Source organism: Apteryx rowi, unplaced genomic scaffold (assembly GCF_003343035.1).
Source record: "Apteryx rowi isolate R43461 unplaced genomic scaffold, aptRow1 scaffold_52, whole genome shotgun sequence".
In the NCBI taxonomy this organism is placed as follows: domain Eukaryota; kingdom Metazoa; phylum Chordata; class Aves; order Apterygiformes; family Apterygidae; genus Apteryx; species Apteryx rowi.
This window is the reverse complement of record NW_020450783.1, coordinates 3073328-3093767: the sequence shown is the minus strand read 5'-3', so window position 1 is coordinate 3093767 and position 20440 is coordinate 3073328. Positions and strand designations below refer to the sequence as shown.

The following is a 20440-nucleotide window of genomic DNA, read 5'->3' as shown; positions in this document are numbered from 1 at the left end:
ATGAAAACATACCTTCTGACAGCTCAGAAAAGGTGCAGAGAAATAAAAAGAATCCAAATCTATTAGGTTTTCAAATACTATTTTTAAGCAGATACTTTGGTGTTTGGTTGGCTTATATTTTGCACAGGTAAGATATGAAAAAAATTAACTGCAAGAATAACTTCATAAAAACAATTAGGTGGATTAACTAATGAAGAAAAAAGGGCCTTCGCTTAGAATAATGGCRTAGTTAAAGTAATGAATGTCTGTGTGCTGTGCACAAAATTAAATTTATTTTAAAAAGGCTAGGCTTAAAAAAGTAAAAAGCTAACAGTCGTCGTGCTAATCACTGAAAACAGAACAGTTAGAAGTGGTGCCCACTRCAGGAAGAACACATCTAATTTTTGCAGCTCCTTCAACTGGTCTGGCTTATGTTACCATTAAACCTTAAAACTCACTTATTGCACTCTAACTGCACAGAAGGTAAGTTACCACCATACCAAGTGGCATGGTGCATGGGTCTCATAGCAATCTGTGCTCAATGCAGATCTCCTTGGGAACAACTATAACCACACATAAAAAAAAAAAGTTTACAAAAAAATGCAAGAAAAATGCAAGGAAAAAAAAAATCAATTCAGGCAGGACTAGCAGGGAGTGAACAAGATACTCGGGGTACACATCTAGCCTCTTATTTCTCAATTGTTATTTCTCTCTTCCTCTCTGCTTCCTCCCTGTTTCTGCACTGACAGTGCTGTATTTATTTTGTCCTCTTTAATGTGATGAGTTGGCGCTAAGAGTCTCTCTGGCTTTCACGCAGCTTCAGGGTTGAAAAAGGCTGCTTTTTTGAAAACTACTTGCCCTGCTAACCATTTCCATGTTCCTACTGAGTAGAGAGGCTCCTAAGACGAATCACCTTCCTTAACAAGTAGCTCCAAGATTTCTAATACTTCACATAGCTATAATGGGGCTGCATCCTTACATACTCAGATTGTGAGGAAAGGTAAAGGTAGCAGAATGACAGCAAAAAAAAAATCCACTCAAACGAGGCTGTTTTGGCACACAAATCTTCAGGCAGTGTAGATTTTTCTGCTGGGTTTGGCATAACCATGGAGTCATAAAAGACTCTGGATATGGAGATTTCTATGTTCCATAAGAATCAGACGATGTTTCAAGCCTAATCTCCAAATAAGTGCTACTTCAACTTGCAGAGGAGAGTGATAGCAGAGACTTGAATTTTTGCCATTTCCTCCTGATATAGCGCAATRTCTCAGAATTCAGTACAAAATACCAACTTAGTATCTGTAACTCCTTTTCATAAGAACACTGAAAACTTGTCACTCTCCATATCTAGTGACACCCTTAGAAGGGGGTGTTGACCTCTGGGCTCCATCACATCTGCAAGCGTTGCAGGCAGGAGCAGTCACAACCCCCCCCCACCCCGAAACCYAAGGCCAGACCCCAGAGAAATTCTGCGCAGCTGCTGAGGGCAGCTGCTGCTGCGCGGCGCTGCGTGGCCTCCCAGAGACCCGCCGGGGCCGCCGCTCACGACAGCAAGGTGCTGAAAAGGGAAGAAGAGACAAGCGCGATGATGTCCTCCCCCAGCACGCAGAGGGCCTGTTAGCGCCCTGGAGCATTTTTGGCACATCACAAGGAAGGAAATCTGTTCGCTTCTCATCACGCTGGTGGTCCCAGCCCACCGCACTCAGCTGGGCGAGGACGCGGCTCTCCGGAAACCTCCTGCTGGCAGCTCTCTGCTTGAGCAGAGCAGCGCTGCGCCGCGCCACCCGCTTGGGTGGAAAGCCATATCCCACCCCTCGAAAACCATAGGGGAGGAAGTCAGTAGGCAGAAAAACAGACAATATAGAGAAACAGATAACATTATTGGAGCAATTGCAATTGTCAAGAAAAGAAAAATATAAAATACGCTCCATTTCTACAACAGGGTGCTGCATACGGGCCCTGAGACTTAAGGTAGGGAAGCTAACAAGTGAAAATTAGAGTGACAATTGCAGAGAGATCACATTCCTCCCCCCTGGATTAGAAGGAAATAAATAATGGAACGATGTATTACATTAGAACAATAGTTCTAATAAAAACTGTACAAAGTCAGATAATATGTGATGATGAAAGTAAAAAAAARAMAARGCAGTATTTATTAGCATTAAAAAAAGGTGGAGGAAAGAGAGGTGATAACCAAGGAAASAGAGTCYGGCTGTACTAACARAGCTACACTGTATCCTCGATACTGACCCTGGGGGCCGGGAGGGGGTTGGTCACGTCTAAGCCCGCACTGTCCATACCTACATTCAAAGCTTTCATCAAAACATGACTATTTTTCAAAAAGCAAAACAAAAGAAAGTTTAGACTGAATTTTAAAAATGACATCCAGAAATGGAGCAAAGCTACATCCAGCAGCAGTCCAGTCACTCAAGAATGGTAACTTCCATGGTAAGAATCCATTCTGCAAGGTTTCCTGCCCTGTTTTCACGGCGTTGAAAGTTAACCCCTATCGTCTTGCAATGCTGATACTAGTACGTTACCCTACGCCAAAACCAAACTTGAGGTTCATTCCTCATGGCTTGGCATTTGTTCAGACTCCAAAGAATCACGCAGAAGCTGAACATCGTGGTTTGTATCACAATATCCAAATGAAGTCACAGGCTCTGTAGATCTGTATTAGATTTGCATCTTAAAGTTTTTCCTTCCAGAGTGCGTCCCCCTTGGATAGCGATACTTCACACACAAACACATGACATTAGTCCTCACCTCATGTGTACCGATACGMCAGGACACTTTTGTCACGATACGCCAGATTTACGCTGCCTTGCTGTATTTTACAAATGCATGACTCGCTCTCTTCGCGCACTGGAAGCGAGCCCCCTCCTGCAAAGGCCTAAACGCTTTCCAGCTCCACACCAATTTACACTTGAACGCTGACCAAGAGAACCACAGCCTTCCAAATACAATAATCAGACAACTGAACTTAAAACAAGACATTAATCCTCATTCAAAAAAMCCAACAACCCCAAACACTGAACAAACCCCTCTGCGCTGCTCCTGCTGGTACCAGTTTGCTCGCGCTGCTCTTTGCCCGCCRTGCCACAGGAGCTTCTGGAGGCCAGAGAGGTACCAGCCACCTCGAGAAGAACTAGCCCAAAGATGCCAACCTGGACAGACAGAAAGCAACCGCAGCCTGGCATTTTTAAGCAGTGAGCGAGGTGCACGTTAGGCCTCCGGACAGGGACAAGCAAATGCGTCGCCGCATCACAGGTCGCGGCAGGGAAAACCTGAGGCAACAACTCATTTACGCCCAAGTGCTTCAAAGGAATTAGGGAATTCATTTTCACAGAGCCTAAGTCTCCTTTCAGAAACTGACTTAAGACATATAGGAGCCCGAATATTACCAAATGTCAGAGGTGCTCAAGTCCCACTAACAATTTTGCATTTACTGCCCTTTCCCCCCCACCCTTTCTGTGTAAGATTTTGTGCTCTAATGCAGTGGATGCACTGTTTTACATTCAGATCGTGGTGCAGCTGCCACTACCTCGGGCCTGAGAGATTTATGGATAACAACGGGAGCGTGCTAGAAGCAGGTACATTTGGATGTGTACCAAGCAGAAGCTGCATCAGTCCATCAAACTGCTGGACAGCTGATCCAAGTTTACAGATAAATGTGAAGCAAAATAAAAATTCTCCAGTCAGCCAGGCTTCTTAGAAAAAATACATTATGCATTTGACAATCTTGTACTTACATGGATAAAGTACTTTGCTCTTTGACCAAAGCATACTATACAAGTTTATTTTTTAAGCCACAGGATGCGTTACAGCAGAGAAGAAGAGTCATTCTTTTGCATTGGTATCAATATAAAAAGAGCAATCATTTCAATCATTTTGTGTAACAAACACAAGTACGTAACAATGTCAGGACCTATGCACATCCTGCTTTGCATACAAAACAGCCGCACTTCATCTACGCATTCACTGTTGTGCTGGGCGCACACGCTTCTTTTCCAGTCACCTCACTTATTCTGACATACAACTTTTACTTTTTTTTTTAATCTTTTTCTGGTGCAAATACCACATTCTGTACAAATGAAAACAACAACAATTCTCTGTATGTCTTTTTTTTTTTTTAAGAATAAAAGAGCCCAAATAAAGAACCATAGCATTCCCTATGCAAATTGACATCGTTAGGCAGCTCTTTTTCAGTCTTTATCAATTAAAACCCCTGAAATAAAAAGAAAGGATGTGGTAAACAGCTCTGAACTGAATTCTTGATTGTAAACCTGTACTAAAAGCCAAAGGTGTCTGAATGCTTTTCTCATGAACAACTTTGGGGGGAAACAGCATTTTGAGTTGAATGTGTATCATGGACTATGCAGATGTAACTCAAAGCAGCCTACGGTGAAAACACAGGAAGAGATATTGCTATTGCATTGAACAAAGTAGCAGTGTCTATTCTAATTTTTCTTTCTGTTCTATCTTTTTATGGCCAGGGATTCAAAATCCTCAGAAATCCCTGCTACAATCCAAAAGGCCCCACCGAGGCTCCAGACCCGCCCCAGTGAGCACAGTGCTGGGGGAGCACGAGGGCTGTGCAGGATCGAGCCGAGTTTGTTCCTGCCCGTGATCTTGAGGACGACTTTCCACTGATTCCTCCTGGTGCTCTAGTCCCTTCTACGCTGTTGACTTTATGTCTTACATAATTAAAAATCCACAAAACTCAATTTAAAATATAGTACCTGCTTCATATTCCACTTTATTTGGTTTTGTCTTTTTTGAGCCTGCCACCTGCTTCTTAAGCATTTACTGCTACCACGCGTTATAGTCTGTTGGTAAGGGGATTTGCATAATGAATAGAGATGTGCTTAGAGGGTCATCATGAATTCGTCCTCTGGTCTCCTGTTTTTCCTAACTCCCTCCTCTTGAAGGATCTCTTAGCTAATGCCTAGCACACAGCTATGTTCACTGCTTTTTAAACTTTACTATCACTCTTGGCAGTATTATTTCCTTTTCTTTGTAGCTGCTCTTTCCTCTGCTCATAGACCATCTGCTATCCTGCTGCCCAAAATGCTTGTCAGCTTTAATATCCATAGGCACTGTAGGATATTCTAGGCACAAATTATTTCCTATTTTTTCCTTCCTAAATTTTGGTTTAAGGAGCAGATTGTACTGTAATGAGAAAATGCCTAAGAAAAAGCAAAAGCCCATAGCAGTTGGGACAGAAGGCACCTACCATAAATTTTTTTATGTGCCCTTACTACCACTTATTACAAGCTTATTCAAATTCTCTTYTGGTAATCAACTTCAAATGGTTTTCATCACACCTACATATTAAGCAAAGAACACCATGTTTTATACTTTCGTTTTCCCCCCAAAGTTGATTCATTTAGGCTGAGAAACAAACACACTAACAGTTCCAGTGAGGACTTTGCAGAGGACACACAGATTCATCAAACTAGAGAATCCTGGAGTAATTTTAATGGAGTAATTAGAAAGGCTGTAACTCTAGCAGGCAATTTGACAGCAGATGAAAGTGTGTTGGCAAAAGTAATTCATTATAAAGAGGAGCTGTAGCTATTTAAACATTTTGTTTTATGCCAACACATACAGTACATACTAGATGTTGGAAGGAATGCTTGTATATGGAAGATCGAGATGAGGAGGCTTTGGAGAGTTAGCAGTTAGTTKTTCCAGACTACTCCATCCAGGCCAGAAGTTCTTCCTTTAAAGCATCTGCTATTGGTCTTTTTCTGCCACGTGATAAGAGATGATCCACTGGCTGGATCCACCGTGACAGCTGCTTTCTTAAAGGTGAGATGCACCGTGCACAATTTACTGCGCTGACTATTTTCATTCCGCTAAGACAGACGCCCACTTCTTTTTTTTTTTTTTTTTTTTAAGGTATCTTACAAACCTCCCCACTCCTTTTGAGAGAAGATTTGTAAGGAAGATCCTAACTTCTTCTTGGGAGTAATAACATGTTTAAAAGCAACCCCGCACACTTCTGCCCAACTGTGCTCCTCTCTGAGCTGAGTTCAGAAAAGGAAGAAGCAAGAGGTCGTCCCCAAATTTTCCATGAGGGTAAAACCAGAAAGGCAAGTACAACTTGCCTGCACACCACCCCTGCTCGACCACTGAATGCGAGTATCCGGCAGTGGCCATATGTGCAATGAAACTGCCCATCTGAAGGGGCACCCAAAAGGCAGCTTTCCTCACGTCTCCTGTTCGCAAGCGCGCAGCACTCTGGGCATGAACAGCCTTGCTACCGCGGAGAAGCCAGATACAATATGACACTAGAACCGTTCCCAAACGTGTCCAAATGTTTTATTTTCACGTAAACCACTGGGATGTAACAGACACTGCCTGCCTACGCCCTGCCACCCATTGCACGGAGGCAACGGCAGCTTCCCTCTCCGCACTGATAACTGGTCATTGGGAGAAGTTCGCACTGAAAACAACAGACATTTTTCAGAAGACTTCAGAAACTTGACCAGATTGGGACAGTGTTTCACAGGAATGCCAAAATGCAGGTGTCTGCTTCTGGCATAAATATGTATGATCACAGCAGATTTCAATCTAATTTTAGAGGACTGGCTGATGAGATCAATCCTTTTTTTATATCTGTTGATCACTGCTAAGCTTAAGTAATTCTCATGTTAAGGCTTAACTAATTCTCATTCTTATTTTAGTAATTCTCATTCACATTTTAGGCTTAAGTAATTCTGCCTTTCAAGACAAGCTCAGCTGGGGAGTTCAAATATACAGCAGACCTTCCAGGTCTTATCCCGGGCAAGCAAAGGCTCGTTTGGAAATTCGTCCCAGCAAGTCTCTCAACTTGTACAACAAAGGATTGCACAGGACTTTTCAAAAACACATTTAAAATGACACTCAATGGATTTTTTTTTTTAAATCTCATCCAAACTGTGCCATCTTCAGAGCAGTGCAGYGTGGAAAGATCAGAATATTATGTGCCACACAAGAATGAGTCAATAACTATTAGGACCCTGCCAATTTTTTGAAAAAGCCTTACATTTCATAACTTAATGGGGAATGGGGAGGAGGGAAATTCTTAGTCCTCTAAGTATACTGAATGGCTACTGACCCARGAAGTGGGTTGCTGATACTGCATTATTCCCTTCACAGTCCAGATTTACCTAAAGTATCCTAAAATAAAATCTAAGAAAGATCTGGTTCCAGCTACYCCAAGATCTTTCATTTCTTTATTTTCCCCTCCTCTTTCTTAGTTTCCTTTTCTGGTACCTTTGTTATCAGTTTAAAAAAAAACCAAAAAACCCTAGATGTTTCCAGCTCTGTATGTGCTGAATGCTGACGTCAGCTTAGTGAYGCTGCCAGGCCAGGGAGCTCAGGTGAGGAGGGTCCCCATCCGTGGTGCTCGCCACCTACCCGGGTCAGTGCGACTGCTCCCGGCGCCACGGGGGCATCTGCTCTAGCAGAGCGCTAAGCTTCCCTCGAGCAAGAAGCGGCCAAGGAGAGAGCAGCTACGACTCTGAGTGCTCTTCAGATCGTTATATCTGAGCTTCCTAATTAGTCAGGAGAGCTAATATCCTCTAGATGTCGCTTGACATCTAAATTAGGCTTTTGCCTAAATTGCCAGATTCTAATTAGCCTCTGGTAGAACAGGAAAGTACATCTCCCCTGTTAACTATATAGGGAGCCTAAGGAGACAGCCTAAAGTAGATGAGTTTCCTAATTCAGACATCTGTGAGAAAGTGGGAAAACCCATATATAGGCTATGCTGCTTTCACAGCATCTTATGGTACAAGGTTCCTGACTGGTGCAGAGTTGACGAAAAGAAAATCTGGAGGGAGCAGGAACTCATAAAATGTGATTCAAATGAAATGAGTATTCAGGATCCCCCCAAGCACCAGAAATTCCCAAAACAGAAGCATCTGTATGTTTAGCAACAATGATTATCATTATTGGCACTTATGAAAGTGTCAGAATCCTTATCATTACCTTACCTCAGCCCCACTTCGTATCTTTTGACCTTAGAACCCTTGTAGTAGCATTGGCTCTTGCTTACAGTACTATAATACTGTAAAAAAGCCCTGCTCTGCTCAGCTCAACAGGCATCCGATTTGGAATTTGAATGACTGCAAATTCAACAGTGCTTTCAAAAAAAAAAAAAAGGAGAGATTGACGCTAGGTCTAACCCACCAACTACCCTTACTTTCCTTCAGCACAAACATTTGCCAAGTTAAAAATATGCTGGTCTCTCAGATAATATTTGCCTTTTTCCATTTACCAGCTTCCTGCCTGACATACTTGTTGTTGTTATCTATTTAACAGATTTTCTTTAATAAACTATTTAATAAACTGTCACTGTTTAGTTTGACTAGAGCATTGTTTAGTTTGACTAGAGAACAAGCCGAGGAAGCAGGATATAATGGGGCATCTCAGAACAGCTGACACAGTCCGTGTCATGGAGCTCCAGCACGTGGGTTTGGCCGCATGAACAAGTTGGTTTGGCACTGCTACAGAGGACTGTAAAATATATTACCAATGGGCAGAAATATTCTCTATCTTATATTATTCTTTACCCTTTTTTGACAGTTCTCTGACAACAGGAATGACTTTACCTGTTTGACACATATTAAATAACAGGTTTTTATTTTCATAAATAAGCCTCTTTGTCCTTTTGTGTTCAGGGATCCCCATTCTTCCTTTTAAAGTAACTGCTGTTCTCCTGAATGCTTTTGGTTGATAAGTTTAAATCTATTCTGCTTCAGAAAAACAAGACTGTACTAATCTGTACTAATCTGTCAAAGCAGATAGATTATGTCCAGCTTGTGACAGCAGCATGTGCACGGACAGTAGAAGATTTGTTCACAGAACTGCTACAACGCTATAAAGAACCACAGGGGCTGAAATCACCTCACCAGCCAGCCACCTTCGCTCTAAGCAGTGCCCAACTCCGAGAGTAGCTTCAGTTAATTCATCCCATGAACAAGCTGTAAGAACATCCCAAACCACACAAGTTACCGACTGCACATTATAAATGCGTGGACTTGCCTCAATGCAGCTGGCTTTTATCACACAAGCAGACAGTTATCGTGGAATAACTAATCGCAGTGCAAATCTACACCCTAACTTGCAGTAACTTGATTAACAGACAAACTAAATTAAAAATCAGTTTATCCCCCTGCCCATTTTTTAAGCTGTTCCAACAAAATTTATGGCATTATTACAGAATTGGTCAGGGTCGTTGAGCTGTATTATGCCAGAATTAGAGTAGATTATTCTAATGGTCTATTCTGGCCTTAAAAACTATGAATTTATACTGCCTTTATCTTAACTGCATAATCAGCCAAATATTCCTATTTTCTTGTGGACTAAGACACTTATTTATATCATACAACATTGAAACAATTTATCTGACTTCTTTAGTCATCATCCTACCTATGTCCAGAAAATGAAAAATAATTATCTGAGAATAGTAGTACTGCATTGGTAAGTAGCTTTTTAATTTGAGAATGTCCAAACATTTGCATCTATGGCTTAATCGAATTTCACAACTTTGTTCTGAAACAAGTCACCTTTCCTCCAAAGGTGTAAAGAAAGAGATAAAAAGCATCTTTAGGTTTTATAAATTGTTACGGAACACTGAACAAAACCTAACCAAAGTGGCTGCTTAAAATTCAGCAGTTAAACTATTAAGGCCAGCAAATTAATGTTGCAAGCAGACTGAAGCTTTCAAAGACAACTAAAAGGATCAGAATAGCTAAAGTCTTTACAGTAACAAGATTACTTTAATTTTTACATATTTTTATATGTAATATAAGTTTTGTAGCTACATATGTCAATCTCCACAGACCAATAAGCTCCTTCAAAAAGTAAACTCTGTCTTTCTGTCACTGTGGCAAACTGCCCATCAGCTGAAGATGAAGTCTTCTAGATAGAGCTCCTCTACCTGCAGGAGCCAGATTCCTACACTGGAATTGTTCAACTTCCTAGCAAAAGTCTTTCAAGAGGACTCCTTAAATCAAGAGAGTTAAAATTTGGCAGATCATTTCACTGTCAAACAAATTGCTATTTTGTGAGGTAAAGTATAGATTAACTTAATTCAGTCTGAGACTTCAAATGTTTCCAGTCTTATTCATGTGAGTAGTTCTACTGAAAAACAATAAGCATGAGTATAGTTTTTGCAGGATCAAGACCTAAGTCAATGTCATACATTTTCTAAACTCTATCAGCTTCTTTAATATAGATGAGCATTAAGACAAAATTGTCTTGTGCCCAACTCCAGGGTAGGGCAGGCTAAAACCACCTATGTTTTAATATACCACAGATTTCAGGTCTACCAGTTCATCAGTAGAGCTGGTTTTATAGTATCAAAAACTTAATCTTTTTCTCCCATTGATACGAAATCAAAACCTTTTGGAAAAAAAAAGAAAGATGATGACCTATTCGCTTTTCTGTGGTGTGATCTAGGCATCCATCTGGAAGACAGGAAAATCAGGTCAAGCAGAACAAGGACTCAAACCTGTTTCATCTGTTACAGATAAATACTCCAATCTCTGCTAATTTGGAGTCTCTTTTTCTGTATCAGATCAGAATGTTTTTTCTGGACTTGGAAACCTTTCCCAATAAAAGTACTGTTGAGGCACATGAAAAGCTTCAGTTTTGAAAATGCAACCTTTCTCCAGTAAAAGTCAGTTTCATAAAAACAAATTACAGATTAAATTTAGACACTGCCTTTCACAAACAGCCCACACAGTGCATATTTTCTCCTGATAAGCATCAGGTATTACCCTCTTTCTACATCTTTAGAGATAATTGGAGCCAACCTCCTTAGGAAACAAAATGGAATATGGACATCTGTTCAATGTAAACATGCAAAGAACATTTTGGACAGTGAGTTAAACTGAAAATTATTATTTTTTATATTCTATTACATAGCAAAAGTACAAGTGATATATAAGAAAGAAGAAAGGGAAGCATAAATGAGACAGAACAGACTGCATACAACAAGCAATTTGTGATCTAGGCATTCACCTGGAAGATGGGAAACAGGTCAAGCAGAGCAAGGAGCTGCATCCTGGTTTCAGGGAGGGAGGGCAGGCCACAGACAGGAGGCAACATGGGAAGAAATCGCTGCAAAAGCACGTGGCAAATGTAGAGTGGGAGGGGAGATTAGAGGAGGCTGAAGAGTCATTAATAGAAATGTAATTCAGATGATGAAGAAAAAAAGCCCCTCAGTCAGGGGATGAAATAAAGCAGGTGTGTCAGAATATGAGGCAAGAGAAAAAAAGGAGAAAGTAGAGAGTAGGAAAGTGAGGCAAGAAGGCCAAGAAAGAGTGAACTGGTATCTTAAACAGCAGAACATGCAGTATACTCGTATCTTTTCATTTTGATGATGATAATCCAGTTGAGGTGCCAAAAGGGTAACGGAAGAGAGGAAGAGGGAAACAAGATCACAGGGCAGAACTACTGGAAAAAATTGGAAGGACCACGACAGGCAGAGTTTGGCCATTACATTCAACGGTTCGGTGGTTCAGTACTGTTTTCCTTTTAAGACCATTCCGGGGTGGTTTGTTAAAGCTGTTACTCAGGCTGTATATGGAAATAACAAGAGGAACCCTATTTCCCAGTCCCCTTCTTAACCTGGGACTTCTCTACAGAGAGCTAGTAGTTACAGCTAAAGCAAAGAGTCAGCAGCTCCATAAGCACAGAGTTGTAGGAAAAGTTTTGAAGGGAATCAAGTCCTTCCAATATAAACAATCCCAATAAAAACTGCCTGTTACAAACTGTTCTTTGGTTTGCTCCTTGGACAACACTGATCTGCACAACTGTAACGAGGATGGCTGTTCTCTGGCCTCTGTTGCCACATAGGATTGCTAAGGAAGGCTTGAGAAGATGAAGTCTGAAAATGGTGCTTCAGAACTACCTTTTTTCTTAGAAGAAAATAACAGCCTCAACGTGGTAGTCTAACTATATAGTAATGCTGACTTCTAATGTTTCCATTATGTGGAAAGCTACACGTATACACACACTAACTCCAAAGCAGCAGGTATTCACAGCAACACAGAGCACTTACTATATTAATATTGCATGATACACTTACTCCATGTTTTCCTTAACGAGCTGAGGTTGTGCAGAAGAGCTGAATGAACATCTGAAAGAAGCCCCATGTGAAGTAAAAAGTCTAACAATAATTACCGCCTTAATAAGCATCCTTATAGGAGAGCATGTACTTAATGCAAAGACTGAAGTTCAGTTAAGAGTACAGAGGCTCTTAAAAAGTTTTAGTTTTGATTTGGGAAGTAGTTCACAGCACTCAACAGAAAACTCTGAGAAAGCTTTAGTTCTCACGTACGGGCCCCTTAATTACTGTTTTTACTCTCAAGACTATTAGTATGTGTCAGACTGATCTTGAGCTTTGTCCTTGCAAGAATTGGTGCAGATTTGTCTTCCTGCAATTTATTATTCACACCAGTAGAACTGACTTTACAGGACAGAGCATACCAGAATCTCAGACACTCCCCAACTTCATGATTTGTCTGAACACTCAGTGCTGCATTTTTATTAGAATCATTTGAACACAGAACCATTCATAGGAGAAGCCAAAACACTCACTTCAAACTTAGATTGAATACAGACAGGTATATTCAAAGGTATGATATTAGCTGCAAGTAAGAGAAATCCATCCCTTTCCTCCATGTATTCTTACTGGCTCCTGCAACAGGCTATGACACCTTTACGAAATCTATACCTTCTCAACAAATCCTGAGGCATTTAATATCAAAAGTGTAACTAAATCACTGAGATAAAGTGAAATGGCAATGCTATTTGGACAACCGAGTGGCTAACCTATAAAGGCAGAATTTGATGAAACGAATGAGGTTGATGCTTTTCAGTTAAATCACTGGTAACATGTTTCCTGCAATATTCCTACACGACATCTTCCAATGACCTATCTTTGCAAATACTTTTCTCCCTGAGCCTCAAGAACGGCGGTTGCTGCAATGCTGAATTTTCCTCTTACAAGGCCTGTAAATGCGATCTGACAAGTCAAATGCATAACTGCATCTTGTCCATCCAGGCAAAACCAGAGAAAGCTGTTTTCAAGACAGTGGGAGATTGACACCAATGGTAAAATATCATATGTATGAAAAGTACACAAGTCAGAAAAGTTAGTTACTCAGACCAACAGGATAAATTAGATGCCTCCAGAATCTCAGAGAACATATACTTCAAGCTATATTCCTATTCATAGTTTTTCAGCCATGGGATGGCCAAAAGCAGATTTAGGAAATCATAAAATGTTTGTAAGAATGGCACACAGGAGAAATTAATGTTACAGAGACTCATCACTTCAGAAGGTTCTTGTTCACCAAATGTGTTGAACCGCCTCTCATTCGCGCACTGAAAGCAAGGGAGCCGCTCGCGCGTGGAAGCAGCGGCTCGCCAGCCTGCGTAAGGGCTTCGCAACTGCGGCCCTTATATAAGCCTGTAACCTCTATTCCCGGCCATCTGCTGCGACTCTTGCATAACAAGCTGTAGTCTGGTGTTTCTGCCATCATATGGTGAATTTCCTTAAAATACACGTACAAAAATCACTACACGAAGACCCAGAAATTCTTTGCCTAGATGCAAATCCCAAACTGCACAAATAAATAGTAATTTGGAAAGGGAGACTTCAAACTCCCATGCATGGCTGTATTTTCCTTCTTGGTTTCTATCATCTGCGGTTTAAAGGAAGATACACCGATTAAAACTTTTTGCTGATTTGCATTGTTTGATATCTCCATTTTCTCTCTTACTTAGGATTTGTACTGAGGTCAAATTAAGAAAACTTTAAATTCCATTATTATCCTTCCACAGATTGGCAGTTTTTAAAGAAATATGGGGAAACAAAATTAGGTGGGTATTTTTTTTTTGCTCTCAAAGATATTGTGTCTGTGTCCATCTTCTCGCCATATATATCTACTGACATTCAGTCTTCACAAGCTGAATTGCACCAGTCCACCTATGGATGGCAAAGGCAGACATACTTTAAATTTATCTACTGCTTCCTTAAATGAAAAAATTTGAAAAGCTTTTGAAAAGTTTTAAAAATCATGTTGAGCAACCAGGTCCCAATATATTCTCTCCAGGAGAAGAGATAAAGAGAAGAAAAGATAAAGAATGATGTTCCTCTAAAACTACTAAAAGAATTTTGGTCAAATTCAGGCTGAAGTTTTCTATTGTTCCAAATAAACCTCTGTGACTTCTTATTTTAATGTTATTTTAGCTAAAACTAAATAAACAAAGATATAAGCTTTGTAAAGGCTGAAATCATTCAAATCTGAAATATAAAATGGAAAGCAATTGTAAACCCCTTCAATTTGTCTAGAAAGCATTTGGGGAAAAAATAAAGAAAGAAAACAAAAAAAATCTATCCTAATTATTTTTTTGAGGATTGGAAATTTGATGAAGATAAGATAAAAGCCCTAGTTATTGTACTCTAAAGCCCTAGCATAGTACCCTAAAGTAACAAAAGCAATTAAATTTTAAGGAAGTCTGGAAACTGCTTTTACACTAGTTTACAGTGTTTTTCCTGCTGTCCGTTAGAAACATGAAAATGACCAATATTCTTGTAATTTTTTAAAATCTATTTTGCAGTGCTGATAGAAAATCACTAAATAACACCTCTAATGCACAGTCTGCAGAAGTCGCTATTAGCTGGCCTACAGAAACATAAATATATTAATTCAAGTTGTTTCCTATGCATTTTAAGATCCTAGGAAACAGTTATGTTATTGAATGTGAAAGTGATTTTGAGCGTGATTTTCTTTGCCCACTGCATTAGTAGCAAATTTGTGATTTCAGTCACTCTCTCCTGGGCTTTAACTTTTTGTTATGTTCTGAACAAGGACACATTCACACTTCCATTCCTCAATGGCGCAGCCCTATACCAACACCTTGTTCTTGCTGCAATTCTAAGTGTTGAGGCTTTCTAAACGAGGCTAAACGTTCCTGGCAAAATACTCTCTCATTCTGAAACTTGCTGTAGTTATTTTAATCATTTACAGTCCCAGTCTTCCAAGAGAGAGTCTCAGATCCTTTGCTACATAAAGACTTAATCTAAGAATGAGTAACTGCAAATTCCAGGCACGACATTGCAGGTTTGCTTTGATGGGACTCAAAACCAAACATGACTTGTGCCATGTTGGCACACGTTAAGAATTATACAATCAAGTAACTCTATAGGAACAAGAGTTCTGACATTTGAAAAAGGCAGTCTAACAGACCCAAATCATAACATCGGTTTATTGGTGGAAACTGATGTAAAAAGAAGTATCAGTGTAGGAAGAAGGTACACATTTTAACACAGAACATAACTGACAAATTCTCTAACACTCAAAAATGTCAGATCAAGTTTAGGTGTCTTTTTCAAAAAAAAGTTCCAGTTTAACTAGATATTGCAGATTATAGTACTTTGGCTGTGAATACGTTTAGGCTGAAATCTTAAAAGTGTTGAAATCCTCAGAGCAGGAAGGTTGCAAAATCCATTTCTAGTGGCTAGCTCACACTGATCTTAAGTAGGTAAAAATGAAACATGATCAGCTCACAGAAGGAATTGTAGGCAATAGCAGAAGCCTGCCTTAATGACCTATACACTTTCTATCCTATCTTTCTGTTTTCAGAAAATGATGCATTTATTTTGAAAATGTTTGGATACTGTTCTCCATATTTGGTAGGGTCCTACTCCAAAGAGCCCTTTTGGGATCCCTTTTCACTTAAGCTTTTGAGGTCAAATGGGAAAACTTAAATGTAGAGGGCTGTTTAGTATGAAACAATGTCAGAATCTTACCTTTACGTTTTATGCAGTAGGAACATGAACGCTTAGGTATCAATGTCAACTAAAATATAAACAAAAGAAGAAAAAATGTCCTTCCTTTCCTATTATGCAGATACTGAAAGTATTTTGATACTGTTTTGAAGCACACTGGGATTTACTTATGACTTACTAATTAAACATTTAATTAAAAATGGTAGCATCTTGTTTTGACTCTACCACAAATTTCTTGTTTTGTCTTGATAATATGTCAAATTTAAAATTAATACTGCACGTTATAAAACTCAAATTACACTTTTCGCATAGCGAATCCTTGGAAGGCACCCCAAGGAAAGTAACTTTCAACGCTACGAATAAAAAAGTTGAAGGCTGAATTCAACACAGTTCAGTAGAATACTGGTTACACGACATCCTCAACTGTTTTGTTTACTGCTTTAGAATATCCACACAGAATAGCCAAAGTTTAAAACGTTAAACTTTGCCTTAATATAAAAACTGCTCAAATGGATTATCTGCAGCCCAAATACAACTTACCTTTCAAGACTGGTTGGGCCAAGCAGGTCTACTGCAGAACACTGTAAAGGCTGGTTAGCTGTTCTGAACACATTTACTAGCAACAGCCTTATGTCCAACCCTAAGCAATCCAACAACGCTTAAGCGAGCTGGACTTGTTTGTCAGCCTTAACTAATGCCAGTCACTGTTGGCCATGCGCAGTCCAGACACAACAGCATCCACTTGAGTGTTCAACTTATTCTGGAAACTGAATCTCCTGTTTGAAAAAATGTCTAATTTCTGAAGCCACCTCCAGATTCATCTTTTGGCATCCTTCAGCAGTTCTCCTCCTAATCCAAACACACAGCAATGCAACCACAAAACTGTATCTTTGCGAAGCAGCACCAGGACCTATAGAGATGATGATGTCGCACTGGACTCCAGTGTCAAATACCTTCTAAATCCTTCAGGTTATGCAAATAGCAAATATTACTGCTATTGATTTCTAAAAATTAATGGGGTGTTCATTTTTTCTAAGAGAAAAAAATAGATCAATGATTTAATTCCTGAGCAAAACGGTAATGGTTCAGTGTCCCCTGCAACAGAAAGTTAGTAATATCTACTTTTCACACTAGTCAGGCTTAGAACAAGAGCATATGTATGCACACACAAAGACGTATATCACAGTATGTTTACACACATAAGCGTAACAGTCGTTTTTCCTCTTTGGGATGCAGATAAGGACTATATACAAGTTAGTTTTCAAAACTGACTGGGAAAATACTTATGTTAACCTTCTTTATTTATTTCAGAAGGGAAGCTTCTTGGGCCTGTACCTGTGTCTAGCGGATCCATCTCAAAACATCAGGCAAAGATCTCCTGCTACTTACATACTCTAAATAATGTGTTTCTGAATGCAACCCATATTAAATAAAATTAACTTAACTGTATGATCAGAAAGTGTAAAAGGAAATTGCAGCAGAAATTCAGATTACTGAAGAGGATCAGGGGGCTGAACAACTGCTTAATACAGGAGTCTTTCCTTTCTGGGTTTTGTATTGAATCTAGATGAATTTCAGTGAAATATTGCACCTCTACTCTTGAGAGAGTAAAGCTACACCCCCCCCAGTAGAACCAAATCAGGTACTACCCCGTCCTAAATGTGGCTAATTGATTTTCCTCTCCTCTGGTTTTAGGATGCAAAGTACATTTCTCCTCCACACATACACAACGTCTATGTTTACACATGCACACACAACTTGGCAGAGGTAGAAACTGCCCATTTTCATCATAGCCTCTACAGTTTACAGTCAAAGGTCAAGCAAAAAGAAAAGATAAACTAAATACAAAGCAACTTTTAATAGGAGCTATACAGCATACAGTACTACAGAACAACAGGTGCCCGGCAGCAGTTTCTTAAAATAGTATTTCACAGGGGAGCACAAGAAAATAGACAGAAAGCACAAAAAAGACTAGGAGAACAAGCATTATCCTTTAAAAAGCACAAACAAAAAAACAAAATCAATTTTTAGAAAGCATCCAAAACCAGAAGACTAGAATGCATTACAGTTTCCAGGTGTAAGAACATAAATAAGAGAGTGGACATGACCCTTTGTTGTATGTCACTTCATCTAAAAATTTAAGATGAACAAGTTGGTGTTAATTAATAAATGGGTTTTGTTCCAAGAAATTCATTTTGGCTAACAGTTTTGACATATTTTTATTAGTCAAGAGAATTTAAAAAGTGGGACAGTGGAGAAGCAGAACACATACGCTGATGGTATTCTGGCATATACTGAGTGGGATAAGAGAGAGTTACTTTCTCTCCACTAACTGAAAGTAAATCTTTACTCCACAAATATGGAGCAACTTCACTTGTAAAAGGTCAGAAATTTGGCTTTTGTATAAACTGAAGGAATAAAAAAAAGGAAAAAAGAAAAAAAGACATCACATATTTCCATAGCGATTTATCGTCTCTACAGTTCCAGTCAATATGAATTTGTTTTCTTTTAAGGAACCATTTTGCAGTGTATAAGTTGTCTTTCTTTTAGATCATGTGATTTTATTTGTACTTGAGTCAAAAGAAGAGAAATATGAAAATCTGGGCTTTAAGCAGGCATAGTATTGCTCCAAATTATAGAAAAATCAAGCCCTATGATGGCATGCTTTACTGCAATAGATGGCATTTTATAAAAATGGAGACCAGAGTATGTGCTTTTATCTTGGCAAAAACAGCTGGATCAACAAGAGAAATACCATTTTTTACAAGCTACTGCAGTGGTCCATAATAGAGTTTCTGACAATAGGCAAAGGGTCATCTCTCATGGCAAGAACAGGCTCCAGCATGGGATAAAAATAGAAGAAAACATTTGACATACTTGGATCTGACAAGATTGAGTCGGTTTTCGGCAAAAATTGGTCACAGCGGACTCCTTGGTAGCCCTCTTTGCACCTGAGAAAAAGGGGATAAATGACAAACATACGCATGCGATAGTAAAAGGTTAATTTCAAGAGAGCAAATCAACTGAAATTCTCCCCGCAATGCTGCAAGGACCTTGGAAATTTCCAATTATTTGAACTATTATGGAAGCAAGATTATTACTGAAATAAAATGGGACTACATAACATCATTCCTATTTCAAGAAATTCCCCTCAACCCTTTTTGATTATTTTAGTAATTATCAAAAGAAACATCATTTATGCATAACCTTTTTTTAAATGATCAATTCAGTTAAACAGTCAAAGAAAAATCTTCTATAAAATAGACATATTTGTCACAAAATAAACTCATTAGATAACACAYAGCTTTATTAAGTTTCTGTACTGCACAAGCCATTGAACTCGCAGCTTGTTCCTCTTTGGCTGTTCAAATAAGCAGAGAACACTTATCTAGCCACTAACTTTAAGACTAGTTTCTACTTGCTTAAAAGGTAACATGTTTAGGCACGTGTGGGCAATGTTAGCCATTGCTTGTAAGTGAACTATCTTAGATACCTGCGGAGTTAGATTTTCAAGCACATAAACCAGAAAGCCCTCTGCCTTAATAAACTTCAATTTGTTTTTGACTAAGCTTCTAATACTATTATTTATCCTGAAACTTTGATGAAATCCCACTTACTGCATTTGGATTGTTCTCAAAACAGTACTCTTCCATTCAACTAAGTGTGTCAGAATCAGGCCTTATTTGTTTGCTAAAGCAGTTTTTCAGAGAAAAGTGACGGACACTAATTATAAACGATAGCAACAAGGACTCTGCATGTCCCAAAGCTCTTGCACATCATACAAACCATATGCTCATATCAGTGCTGGCACCTTCACTAACATTGATAACTGCACCTTGACTTACGGAATAATGTCAGGAGCAGAAGTAATCTGGCTCCTTCGCAATGTTTCTGCTAAGCCTTCCTCTAAAAGTTGTCTTTTAAAATGGTTTTGGGTCAATAAATGAATGCTTCAGTGAAAGGTGCATCTCACCAGCTTAGATTCTGGGATTAGAAAGCAAGTTATCAATAGTCCCATCAGATCTAAAATGTAGTACAAATCTACAGTAAGAAGAAAACACAGGCGTTATTTCAGAACCTCTCTTTACGTCTTTCTTCCTGAAGGATACCAAGTGCTACTTTGGAGATCAGCTTCTCAGTAGTATTTGTCTATTTATAAAATGACTGATGGGAAAGATCCTATGGCAATGGTTACAACTTTTCAGTCAAGGAAAAACTGTCCTAAACGTGTTTTTATAACACATAATATTCAACAAAACGTTGTCCCCTGGTCACAGAAACGAAGATCAGAAGTCTTCGTCTACTCAGACACTGCTGCATGCATTTTTTTGCCTCCCATTATGGAACAAGAAAAAGTTGCCTCGCCTCAAACAGAAACTCTTCCCCACAGTCTTGGGGAGATTTGCTACGCTTCGTTTCAAAGCTTAACAACCACCCACTCAGGTGGGGATATTCTTGTCTTTGTGTCAGCATTTTCTATTAACTTTTTGAGAGACATTTGTACCTGCCTCACCTACTGTTACCCTATCACAGACTTAAAACCCTGTGGGTCTGAGCTGAGGGTCTGAGCGTCGCACAGTTGCTGTTCACAGAGCCTAGCGGGGCTGCTCCGCGTGAGCAGGGGGAGCCCCTGAGCGGTGACTCCCGGGAGAGCAGCGCTTG

At 39.5% G+C, this 20440-nt stretch overlaps 1 protein-coding gene across 1 annotated transcript in view; it reads right to left on the bottom strand.

The window, feature by feature from the left end:
• Nucleotides 1-20440, bottom strand: part of NRG3 (neuregulin 3) — a gene marked incomplete at its 5' end in the record, with an annotated part of 270577 nt that overhangs the window by 104526 nt on the left and 145611 nt on the right. The window contains one exon of the mRNA XM_026080437.1: nucleotides 18656-18729. Coding sequence (XP_025936222.1) covers nucleotides 18656-18729 — 74 coding nt within the window. The remainder of the gene's footprint in view (nucleotides 1-18655; nucleotides 18730-20440) is intronic.